The following is a 13,523-nucleotide window of genomic DNA, read 5'->3' as shown; positions in this document are numbered from 1 at the left end:
AAATAGAAAAAATAATTGATTTGAAAACTTAATTCAATAGTTCATAATATGACATAAAAAATAGTTACTATTTATTTTTATTTATTAGTTTATAAACAAATCAACAGAAAGATTACAAAATAATGCGGAATTAGAAATTAGAAGAAAAGATTCCATAACACATAAATGATTTATAAGAGTAATTTTTTTCTCTGATTTAGAGATAAGAAGATATTTTCTTGCACGCACGCACACACACGCACACACACACACACACACACACACATGCTGTAAATCAAACTTACACTTCTCCCAAAAGACATTTTTCATTTATCATGGATAGTACTTAATTTTTCAATCTAACTGTTGAAAAACTAATATGATTTTATGGATGTTTCACCTCCTTTCCTCGGTTACGATATCCGGATATATTTAACAATTTTACAGTGTGTGACATGAAAAACTACTTATAGGATTCAGAAATTTATCGAAAAAAGCCTCGAATAGAAGAGTTAATTGCCCCATAAGGATTTCGACCGCGACATAAAGCCACCACAATGGCTGTCTCCTCGATAAGCCCGGTTAGGTAAAGGGAAACGGGGATTACACTGTACGCTGTACATTGTCCACCGGTTTTACTGGAATCGTTTACGATACATCCCACGGTATTTGGCACGATTCCAGGCGTCCCGTTGGACTGCCCTCTAATCTGCAAAACTTCCAGCATAAATTTTCTTCTAAGAATATCCTGGGGAAGGGATAACTTTCAAGCTCGTTTGGGAACCAGCTTTCTGAGGACAATCCAAGAGGTGAATGGAAAAGGACGTAACTCGAGCAACTTGGCGGAGAAAACGTATACGCAGCATATGTACATCTCCCGATGTTGTTTTCACTAGAAGTTTTGAGAATTATTGTACATTGAATTGCCAATTTTTGTTTGCAAATAAAATGACAGAATGCCATAGATTATACAGGGTGCGCCAAAAGTCTGGATACACCTAAATATCTCACAAACGGTGCATTTTAGAAAAAAATGTTTCAGGCAAAAGTTGTATGGTTTCAAGGGGGACATAAGGTGATACCATTGGTTTGACCTTAAAGAGTCATTTGAAGGTCACGTGAAGGTCACTTCAATTTTTTTAAATGGAACATCCTATATATTTTTGCACACTCTTGTAGCTTATCTCGAGAGCTTTCCAAAACACTATAATTAAGTATCTTTTCGTTAAGTACTTTTTGAGTTATGAGGCTTGAAATAATTTCTTAATTTTACATAAACCATAAAATTTCTTGTAAAATATTCATTTTTCGATTATCTTACCTTAATACTTTTATGTACAAAATAATGAGAGGAATCAATTGGTGTAAAGAAAACACATAGTTGTTTTTAAGAAAATATATGGAATTGTTAATTGCAAATTACATATTTTTTCTTCAAAACAACTATGTGTTTTCTTTACACCAACTGATTCCTCTCATTATTTTGTACGTAAAAGTATTAAGGTAAGATAATCGAAAAATAAATATTTTACAAGATATTTTACGATTTATGTAAAATTAAGAAATTATTTCAAGCCTCATAACTCAAAAAGTACTTAACGAAAAGGTACTTAATTATAGTGTTTTGGAAAGCTCTCGAGATAAGCTACAAGAGTGTGCAAAAATATATAGGGTGTTCCATTTAAAAAAATTGAAGTGACCTTCACGTGACCTTCAAATGACTCTTCAAGGTCAAACCAATGGTACCGTCTTATGGTACCCCCTCGAAACCAAACAACTTTTGCCTGAAACATTTTTTTCTAAAATGCACCGTTTGTGAGATATTTAGGTGTATCCAGACTTTTGGCGCACCCTGTATATGTATGCTGGGATTTTCTATCTTTCTTGTCTTACGAGATTATATTTGTATTTCATTGAACCACATATTAATTAATTAAGAAGATGATAATTTTCTTGATCGAGAAAAAAAAGAGAAATTAAATATAAAAAGTATCAATAATTACAGAACTTAACAACCACAAAACAGAGGAATCGCATAATTACGTATAAAAACATATTAAAACTTACAATTCGAAGTAATGTTCAATATACATATATATAACAGAAAGTGACAATATTCTTTAATTTTTTATAATTAATAAGTAGCTTAAAATAATTCGACAGTGAATAATTCTACATAAAATATACAAATTTTATATGTGTCTCTATTGGTAATCTAATAAATAATATAAATTGAATGCAATGGAAAAATAGATCATAAATCATATTCATTAAATTATAAAGAAATATTCGTTAAAAATTTTCTCTCTGCACTTATTCAAATTCAAAAATATGCATCATAAATATCTTATTTATAACGCAACATAGCCAATACTATAAAAAACTATAATTACAAACCATTTCGTACAAGCAAACACGTTAATTAGATCAATTTTCCTATTCTATCTCATAGCAATTAATGCCATTGACGAGTAAATGGAAGCGTAACTATTCGCTATTCGAGCAATTTCGCTAATTAGCCTCATACGCACCGTGCGTGTCTTGATAGAACACTCGTGCATCATTGCATATGTACACCATATGTCAGGTATCGAAAAGCTTCAAGTGACCACGATGTGTATTGGGTCAGATGGTTAATTCCGAAGCCAGGCTTGCATGCCTGTTTCTCTGATAATTGGCTAATTACTCTCCTCGTGATTATATAACTAACAATTTACACGCAATCAACACCAATTGCTACAAGTTTTACCTACAAAGGTAACTTTGAGAGTTATTAATTATTACTATAAAGTGTGTTATTATGTATATATATTTATTATAATATATATATATATATATATATATATATATATATATAATTTTAATCTTTAAAACACATCATCGCCTGTTGATGAAAGCAACATATCGGAAACCAGTCATTGTATGCTTGTCGATGGAAGCAATTAACATTTTTAATATTATACTTTGTATTAAAATTTATGCATCTTTTTCTTTTACAATTCATTTCACTCTCTACATAATTAGCTTATTGAAATAAAATGCTCGGAAAAAATAAATAACAATGTAATCTTCGGTAATTCTTCTCAACATAAATATATGCCCGATATTTTTTATCAATCTTTTTATTATTAATTTGTTGCATTTTATTTTACGTGCATATTATAGATTTTTAATTGTTAATCATCTTTATTATAACGCGCACGAATATCAAAAAACAAACTGCGGGATTAATTAGTATAGGCAAAATATCCTTTTAGATAGTATAAATAGTACGAACACATAATATATATATATATAAGTTAGTTAATTAATATTATATAAATCAATATATATTATGTGTTCGTACTATTTATACTATCTAAAAGGATATTTTGCCTATACTAATTAATCCCGCAGTTTGTTTTTTGATATTATATATATATATATATATATATATATATATATATATATATATACATAAATGAAATATCTATTTAACTGCTCAAATATTTTTTAATTAAGCAAGTCATTCTTGTTTGTCATTGTTGTTGAGTTCGACAGGCTATCCTATTTTAATTGATTTTTTTTTCCATCATTCTTGTTATTTTGCTTTCGGATTGCCGAGGATTCCTGGAATTTATTTGAAGGAATATAGGACGAAAAAATCGATATGACTGCGATGCCAAAAATAAAACGCTACATTGACGTAAAATTGGCAAGTTATCGTGAACTTATAATTTACGTGCTATGAAAAAACGAAACGTTTCGAAATAACTTGACTGCTGTTGCAAATGGAACGGGTAATAATTATCACGGATAGTGAAATTTTACCGTCAACATTTCACTAACGCTACAGTCCCTTAGGCAAGCTGTTAATATACTTATCGATATTCGATTTTATGTCGCTTTATTTCATATATTTGATATATTATATATATTATTAAATATCCAATTTACTGTATCTAAAGTTTATCATATAAATTGATCGATTAATATTAAATAATTATCTGAGAATAATTGTATTTTCATATACTTTAATTAATTGCACCAGTTGCTTCTCGATATATTTTTATACGTACATCATAATAAAATTAATTTTTCGAACATTCAGAATTATAACTATTTATATATTTTATAATTGTAAATTTATGTTATTAATATACATATATAAATTTGTGCTAATAAATGTAAAATAATTATTAATTAATATTTTATCAATCTGCTACAGATTACATGAAAATCAAGTTATTGAATGCTTCTGAAGAAAGCATCATAAATTATAATAATTACAGATGCAAAAATAGCTTATTAATTTTATATGCAATTGTATATAATAATTTGTACTTTTGTATTTTTATATATTAAATAAAGCGATTTCTCTTCTTATTTATTTTGGTTATGTAGTTTTCAGCATTGATGACATGTACGAAATAAAAAATTATATATAAGCATTATGAGAGAGACTTTTAGTTGATTGAAATTAATGAGAAATTTTCACAATAAATAAATAAACGTAAAATCAATCAATTAAATTATTTTGTAAATGTCAAACTAATGAAAAATAATTAGCAAATTACGCTTAAGATTGATAATGAAAATGACAGTATTTATAGTGATTATTTCCTCGTGTATATCATGTAGTGCGATTTATCTCACTTTATAAGCAAGAAAGGCATGTTTGAAACATCGACTAGTTGCGAGTGTCCGCCACATGTACATTCATGTTGTGTTCAGTTGATTGTCAGAGTCGCACACGTTATCCTGTCGACGAATGAGAAACGCGTGTACACTAATTAATTCTAGCTACAGCTTCCTAAGTGACGACCTAATTTCGCACGATTGCGCGAATTACAGGGAGGGCGCGAATTAAACTGCATTCCGATGCGAGTTTGGCGATTCTTGAATCGGAAATTGGTATTTAGCACATATATATATACCTAACATGATTAGTCGATCGACGCGTTTCAACGCGATGCCGCTCGATGATGCCACGACGGACCACGATCGGATTTTGACCCGATAATCCGCTTATTTTGCAAAGGCAATTTGGTAGCGAAATGTGCGGAAAACATGCATACGGTGCGAAAATAATGCATCACAGTATCGTTGAAATTTTACCATGAATATTAAGTATTCATTATCTATGAGAATTATAAGAAAACTAAGAAGAAATGTATATGTGTGTCGAGAGAAGATTCCATTTTTTCTAAGTTATATTTATTTGCAAATTGGATAAATCCACTTATTGATAAAAGGCATTCCTTGCAAAAAAAATAATCGATGACATTTATTAAAAAGATATGATAAACAAACATGAAATTTAATTTTTTTGTAGGAGAGAAGCGCTATCATATATGATAAAAAATATTATTATTATAAATAATTATATGTTAACGTAATATTTATATATATATATATATATATATATATATATATATATATATATATATATATATACAGGGTGACCCATTTTAACTTAGGCAGCCAAATAACTCGAAAAATAAGCAAGATAGAGAAAAATGTTTTAGACAAAAGTTGTATGGTTTCGAGGGGGCCATAAGATGATATCATTGGTTTGACCTTGAAGAGTCATTTGAAGGTCACGTGAAGGTCACTTCAATTTTTTTAAATGGAACATCCTATATATTTTTGTACATTCTTGTAGCTCATCTCGAGAGCTTTCCAAAACACTATAATTAAGTACATTTTCGTTAAGTACTTTTTGAGTTATGAGGCTTGAAATAATTTCTTAATTTTACATAAACCGTAAAATATCTTGTAAAATATTCATTTTTCGATTACCTTACCTTAATAGTTTTATGTACAAAATAATGAGAGGAATCAATTGGTGTAAAGAAAACACATAGTTGTTTCGAAGAAAAAATATGTAATTTGCAATTAACAATTCCATATTTTTTCTTAAAAACAACTATGTGTTTTCTTTACACCAATTGATTCCTCTCATTATTTTGTACATAAAAGTATTAAGGTAAGATAATCGAAAAATGAATATTTTACAAGATATTTTACGGTTTATGTAAAATTAAGAAATTATTTCAAGCATCATAACTCAAATAGTACTTAACGGAAAGGTACTTAATTATAGTGTTTTGGAAAGCTCTCGAAATAAGCTACAAGAATGTACAAAAATATATAGGGTATTCCATTTAAAAAAATTGAAGTGACCTTCACGTGACCTTCAAATGACTCTTCAAGGTCAAACCAATGATACCATCTTATGGCCCCCTCGAAACCACACAACTTTTGTCTAAAACATTTTTCTCTATCTTGCTTATTTTTCGAGTTATTTGGCTGCCTAAGTTAAAATGGGTCACCCTGTATATATATATGTAAATATATATTTATATATAATTATATAAATAAATTATTATAAAATAGTAATATTGTCAGAACGTTAATTCTTTTGAAATTTAAATGATAGTTAAATTTAATTATATAGCTGCTACAAAAATGCTGAACGTTTCGTTGCCTTTGAGCCTTTAATAAACTCGTAATAACTGAAACAGTCTACGTTCAATAGCTTTATTTATGTTATTCTGGTATATGTATACTTTACATAGACTATCAACATTCTAGATTTATTATTTTCTATGAAAAAGTAGCTTCACCGTCTACTTGCTTTTAACAATTATTTCTCTTTAAGCAAATAAAGTTGAAAAAATTCCGAGTTTATCATATTTTAATTTAAAAAAATGCATTTTCTTCTATATTCGTACATGCAATACGCTGTTCGCCCTTATCAACTTGTCAGCTCGATCTTACGCAGGAAATACCAAGATCGCCTTCAATATCTCTGGTTAATTATTTCTAGCAGTGAAACGGAAGACGTCACTGTCAAGGGAATAAATGGGAATACGGGATCTCGATATTCTCTGAAGTCACAATGATTTGTACCGACATGATACGAACGAAAGATATAATTAGAAACGAGATGTCGAGACTAGCATAGTGCGAGAACTTCGTCAAAGAGACGATCGTCTTCTTTCAAATTAAAAGAAATAATTAAAATTGTGACTTGCGCGCAAATTGTTAGAATCGAGGCGGTCGCACGGCTGTCAAGGTAACAAAGTTTCGCATCCCGTTGCGTCAGTTGCAGGATAGTTAATGAAATTTTAGCATAGCTTTCATTACGTGAAGAGCTAGATTAATAGCATTTTAATTATAGCTTTGCAAAAATAAGCGTGGATAAATGAATCATGTACGAAAAATGTTAGATTTGGATAAAAGCGTAATCACATCTTCTTTATTCAAGAGAGACATTTAAACTTATATATATATATATATATATATATATATATATATATATATATATATATATATGTATATATGTATATATGTATATATGTATATCTTAACGCGTAATAGTTTTTCTAATTTTATTGTAAATTAACAGTCTTAAAAGTGTAAAAAAGATTTTAAAAAAAGAACTTCAAAAAATAATTTGTCTAATTTATAGTAGAAAATATATTATAAATGTCTTAAACAAAAAAGAGAAATATGTAATATTTGTGTAATATTAAGTTGTCATTTTTTTTAAAAACATAATTATAGATTTCTAGATTTATGTAATTATGTTAATATAAAATAATACATTACACGCAAAAAAAATTTCTGAGATGAGCATAGAAATATTAGAAATATTTTATTTAGAGTATAAACTATATAAAAAGTATCGCAGATATGAATTATAATATATTATAAATAACTTGAGCAAATCTAAGAGTTTTATCGCCGTACTCAAAAAAGAAATCTATTTCGGCGATAAACTCAACCTCCAAACGAACTTACAGAAGCGGATAAATGATAAATTTTTGCTTATGTCGAAACGTCGCTGTTCCTACGATGCGAGCGTTTTAAACTTTAATAAGATGATGAAAGAATTTCTCGAATAAATTGGTCGAACAAAGATGGATTTACGTCGCGAACAGAACATCAAAAGATGAAGTTAAACTTCGTATTAACATTCTTGATAAAATTCCCATCAATTTTATGAAACTTAACACTACTGTTAAAACTGCAAAACAATAGTAAAAATTTTTGATGGATATTTAATAATATATTAGAACATGACAATAATATCAATAATATCAAAAAAGCTCAGACATAGATAAGATGCGTAAAATCTGAAATATATATACTACTGTGATTAAAAAGTATTAGGATTGGTTCAATAAAAAGTAAACTATGAATTTATTCATCCAAATTTATTTCGTCCCTTTCAAAATAATGCCCTCCTACTGCAATACACTTATACCAACGTTTTTTCAATTTTCGAAACATTTTTTTAGTCGATTTAGATATAATCTTTAGAACACGCAGCGAATTCTTTTTTATCGACTCAAACGATGTCTATGAAGTTATAATTTTAGCCAAGGGAATAGGAAAAAGTCACACAATGCTATATTAGGTGAATATGGAGCTTGTAGAATGGAGAATTCGTTGAATTTTCGATCAAAAAATGACGAATAAGAACAGAAATGTAAAGTGAGTAAATTTCATGAATTCCGATCATTTCCACTGTTTCTGTGCACGAAATTTCGAAGACACAAATTCTATGCAAATTTTTATTCAGCAAAATTCGAAAATGTTAGAATTTGCCAGAAATATTTTTTTTCAATCACAAAACAATGGTTTGTAAACTAACAATGGTAATGAAGTGAAATTGTCGATAAATGTCAGAAACAGTCAAATCTAAAAAAAAAAAAGATTTTTCGAAATAGTTAAAGCGCACTATTTAAATTAAAATCAGTCCCGATACTTTATGATCACAGTGGTGTATATATTTGTAAGTAAACGAAAGTCACAAACGAACTTTTTAATCAGCTCTTATTAATTGGCAGAACAATTTCATTATAATTTGTTTCCTTTATCGCTTTTATAGTGCAGTAGCGGACCATCCGTTATGATAAATTAATGTAATAACAAAGGCTTCTTAAGCTTCGGTTGATTGGATTTTTATCGCAAGCGAAAATACGTTTATATATATATATATATATATATGTGTGTGTGTGTGTGCGCGCGCGTGCGTGCGTGCGTGCGTGCGTACGCGTGTGTGTAATATTTATTATAACGAATAATTCGGTGAAAAGGAAAACTATGAAAATGGTAAAGGATGCGAAATATAATACGATTGTTTTGCCGATTAATAAAATGCACTTTATGACTTTCGTTCACTTAGAAATATATATATATATATATATATATATATATATATATATATATATATATATATATATAAAATAATATAGCGATTATAAAAAATAAATGATAATTTCCAACTAATTTACACAGTGCAAATAAATTTTATTTCATCTTTCCTGTTTTTAAAAATGCACATTTACTTGTATATTATTATATTTATTTATCTTGTAACAATATAGTAGTGTCGTATAAGAGATATAATTTATTTGTGTAATTATTTATCTAACATTATATATATGTACGAAAATATAATATGCCATTGTACATTCTGTAGAAAAAAAATCTCAGAATAAAATAATAGAATTCTAAATGATAAAATATCTGTTGAAAAAATAAACATTTATGCAGTGCATTCCATAATTTCACATATTGATAAAAATTGAAAATCGTTTGAAAACTATGTACGGATTTTCTAGTGCGCAACTTTATGCAAAACTCAAGCCACGAGCTCTCTGAAAAGAATTTTTCTAAGATATCTTCCTTGTTGGAAATTTCCATAGCGCGCGTTAAAGGATACCATAGTAATATCATCCGTGGCGAAGCACCACGTAATATTCTCTCGACTATTGCGTACGTGACAATTGTGTTGCCACCGGTTCCGCTGGCAATAGCACTTTGCATATCTCGTATAGCAATTCATAATACGATTATGAATCGTTCGACCAAGCCTGACAATTTCTAGAAAGCATTGGCGTGGCGAATCGTGTTTTCGCTGAAAACTCGACTAATCGAAGTCCAAGAAGTCTTTGCTATCGCATTAATTTATTATAACGGATGATCCGGTGCTGTACTATGAAAACAGGATGCGAATTATAATAAGATCGCTTTGCCGATTAATAAAGGAGCACTTCGTTTGTGATTCTCGTTCACTTGCAAATGCATTTTCAAGAGGAATATCGCCAGACGTAAAAGGAAGTTGCAGTTTACTGCGATTCTGCGGTTCAGTGCTGTAAATCCGACGTAACGAAAGAGACGATCGCGGTGTTATATATAGCGCGTTCCCTTTGAGCCTTTTCGGCATCGAGGGCGATAAATTCTGCTCTTTTGCTCGATAACACCTCTTCGGCACGAAATCATTTCATGCGCGAGGATGGAAAAAATTTTCTGGTCCATTGCATATTTTTATAAGAACTTTCTTCTTTAAAAATTTAATTGTAACGAATTGAGTTAATTGTTATGAATTTATTTTAGTTATGAATTTATTTTATGGTACTTTTTATTTTATGAACTAACAGAATATGTTCTCCATATGTATATATACACATATATATTACTATATATTCATTTCTTAATATATCAATATAATACATTTCTTTTTAAATTCTTTATATAAAAATTTTAATAAGTTTATGCAACAATTATACGTTGATTACAAATAAAAGAAATTTTTAGTGTTATAATTATTATCTATGTTTTATTTTTTTTTACATTGCATAGTTTTAAGGAATTTTTAATATTAGAAATTCTTTCTATTTGTTATACAAATACAATATGCAAATTATGCAAATACGTATCTAATTACATAAATAGAAATTTAGTATTGAGATAATGACGTCGAGATTCTATGTGATCCTAGTTCGATGTTCTAATTATTCATGTGTCTTTATATAGTTTATTTGTAAATGCTCAAAGCTGTGTTTATGTACTCTTTGGCGTGACTAGCAATAACTTTCAAAAGGTAAAGTTTCGAAAGGTAAAGTGCACACATACATATACACACACACACACACACACATGCAAAATGATTTAGGTTTACCTCCTCCCAGACGAGCTGCTTGCTAACTCCCGGCCGAAGGTTCATAATTTTCAACTCTGCTGCCTTTAATACACCATCTTGAGTAAACTCCACGTTCGGCTTTCCTTGATCACCTTCAACGGAAACGTTCTTCAAATATCTAGAAAAAAAGACATATATAATAGAACGCGTTATAATATATTATGTATTATATGTAACGTAAAAGCAAATATTTTATAAAAATTATAATTAGATATAAAAATAAAAATAAATTTGAAAGCTAGTATATAAAATTAATATATAAAATTCTCATATTTATTTAATAGAGAAACTCATATATATATATATATATATATATATATATATATATATATAAATTTTTTCAATTTGCAAAATTCTGGAAATCTGCGAAATAGAGAGAAAATTCCAATGAAATTGCTCGAAGAAAAATTCTGCTGTGATTCAGAGAAAACTTTGTTCGAATACGTGACAAATAAATTTATCATCATTTTAGAAAAAATTCTACTAGAAATTACTTGAAAAACAGATCTCCCGTGCTCCATCGTGCTTCACCGGCACCTTCGCAGCTCAATTGAGTGTTCAGACTGCGATTTTTATTTTTCGGATCATTGACAAAGTCCTCGACCCCATACGCATAGACCTTGATTGCCGTCGTGATCTCGCTTACCAAGCTTTTGCTACTCGTATCGAAATGCACACCTGCAAGAGAAAAATGGTCGAGCGAACTCGTTAAACTGATTTCATTATTGATGAGTTTTATATTGGCTTGTATGATGGCCGATTCAATCATATCGTACATTTTTTTGTAATTTCCACCTTTCTCTACCGATAATAATCGGATAGAAATGAACGAGAGACTAAGCGAACTTGTAAATAATTCATGAAACACGGATTTTATTTCTCAATACAGGGATTATTACTCCTCTTGATATTCGCAATTTTGTGCTCGAGTCCGTGGACATTTACAGAAATTGGATTCTTGAAATAACTGAGCTTTAGCTCGTACTCTGATTTTGTTCATTTATTTTTGAATAAATCATGATTTCGTTTGCATTAAAAAATTGTTTTAAAAAAATATATCAATAAAATATAATTTCATCATTTTTCTGAAATAGAATTTCTTCTTTTGAGATTTTCTTGAGTTTTGAATTTTGAACATTAAAATGTTAGATATTCACATGTGTTTAAATATAAGAAATAAAACATACATTCTACGAATGCAATAAATCGAAAAAAATAATATAAATAATAAAAAATCTTCAATTTTATAAATTTTTTTAAAGGACGCATAAATTCTGCTGTCAATTTTACTTTACGATTTATTTCTAAGAAATGTTCGTTTTGCTTCGTAACATATATGAAACATATATTTCGTAACATATATTTCTTTTTGAAAAGAATCTTCACGGAAAATTTACACATCGCAAGATGCTTCATTCGACCAGATTTTTGTGCGACACGATGTGCCAGCTGCATTTCCATAAATATCGGAAGTGTCAACGAGATATGAAAAATATAAATAAATCGATATATCAAAAACTGAGAAACTTCGATGCGACTTATACAAAAATCGCCAAAGCACATCTATTTTTTGTGTTTGGCAAAAGCAAGCGAAAAGATTCAAATCAATAATATTTGCGTTGTATGGATATATTCTTGAGTATTCACACATTGATTAAATACTCAACGAGATATTCGCATAGAAAATATTAAAAATTCCTCGAATTCCATTCGAGTAAGACACGTTTCTCGTAATTTCACAGAACTATAAATTTATACAATACACATTTTTTTAGAAAATATTCAAAATTCTCATTTTTCCTCATTATTTTGAAACAAATGTGACTCCAAAAGATGTTAAATAGCAATATTAGAAAATTATATTGAACCTAAGCAACATTTGTTTTGTTTGATTCGTGGCGATCGCGTTTAAGAACACAAAGTATTTGCGTTCTATACACAGCGTGAGTTTACGCGCCAGTTTTAGTGAAATTTGTGAAAATTCAGACGTGAAAGATTCAATTCGAGTTATGTATTTTACGTACGTAGCTCACAGGATGGAATCCGATGAATTTATTTTTCTCTCAAGGATATTCTCGGGAGAAGCTGGAGAAAGAAATCAATTTTCCGTCTCCGTGATTCTGGTCACGGTGTGAATAATTCTTCTGTCTATCCACTTGAGAGTCCGTGCATTCTTTCCGATAAAAGACATATTCTGAATGTTAACACATGTGTAACGGATGTGTAAATACGCTTTTGGCTTGATTCCCGGTCAAAAGAGAAGTATGAGATAATACATATATTCTTTAAACGAATTCTACTTCAATAATTCATGAAAATTGCTTCTATTTTGCTCTTTCTTTATGTGTAATGTCTTATTTTAAATAATGAAAGTATTTTATATTTATCTTTTCTACAATATGAATATATTTAACGTTTTTTAATTCTTCTTTTGAGTTATAAATATGCGTATATTTTAATATTCTTTATTTATTAATTTTAAATGCATAACTTTTAATTAAACACATGATTTTTAAAATATAAAAGTATTATAGTAACTTTTAGTGAAAATCACAATTTTGTAAAT

General features: G+C 28.9%; 1 protein-coding gene across 16 annotated transcripts in view; it reads right to left on the bottom strand.

The window, feature by feature from the left end:
* Positions 1 to 13,523, bottom strand: part of Nmdar2 (glutamate ionotropic receptor NMDA type subunit 2) — a 303,165-nt gene that overhangs the window by 34,995 nt on the left and 254,647 nt on the right. For all 16 annotated transcript variants that reach the window (XR_014438640.1, XR_014438642.1, XR_014438643.1 and 13 more), the window contains 2 exons: positions 11,452 to 11,635; positions 10,937 to 11,075 (listed from right to left, as the gene is read on the bottom strand). Coding sequence is in view for 13 of the 16 variants with exons in the window: in XM_083097880.1 (XP_082954006.1) it covers positions 10,937 to 11,075; positions 11,452 to 11,635 (323 nt within the window). In the remaining 3 variants the exon portion in view is untranslated. The remainder of the gene's footprint in view (positions 1 to 10,936; positions 11,076 to 11,451; positions 11,636 to 13,523) is intronic.

The sequence above is a fragment of the Camponotus vicinus genome, unplaced genomic scaffold, assembly GCF_025532165.1.
Source record: "Camponotus vicinus isolate PSW18456_S1 unplaced genomic scaffold, iyCamVici1.0 SCAF_4, whole genome shotgun sequence".
Classification (NCBI taxonomy): Eukaryota; Metazoa; Arthropoda; class Insecta; order Hymenoptera; family Formicidae; genus Camponotus; species Camponotus vicinus.
This window is presented reverse-complemented; position numbering and strand designations above follow the sequence as displayed.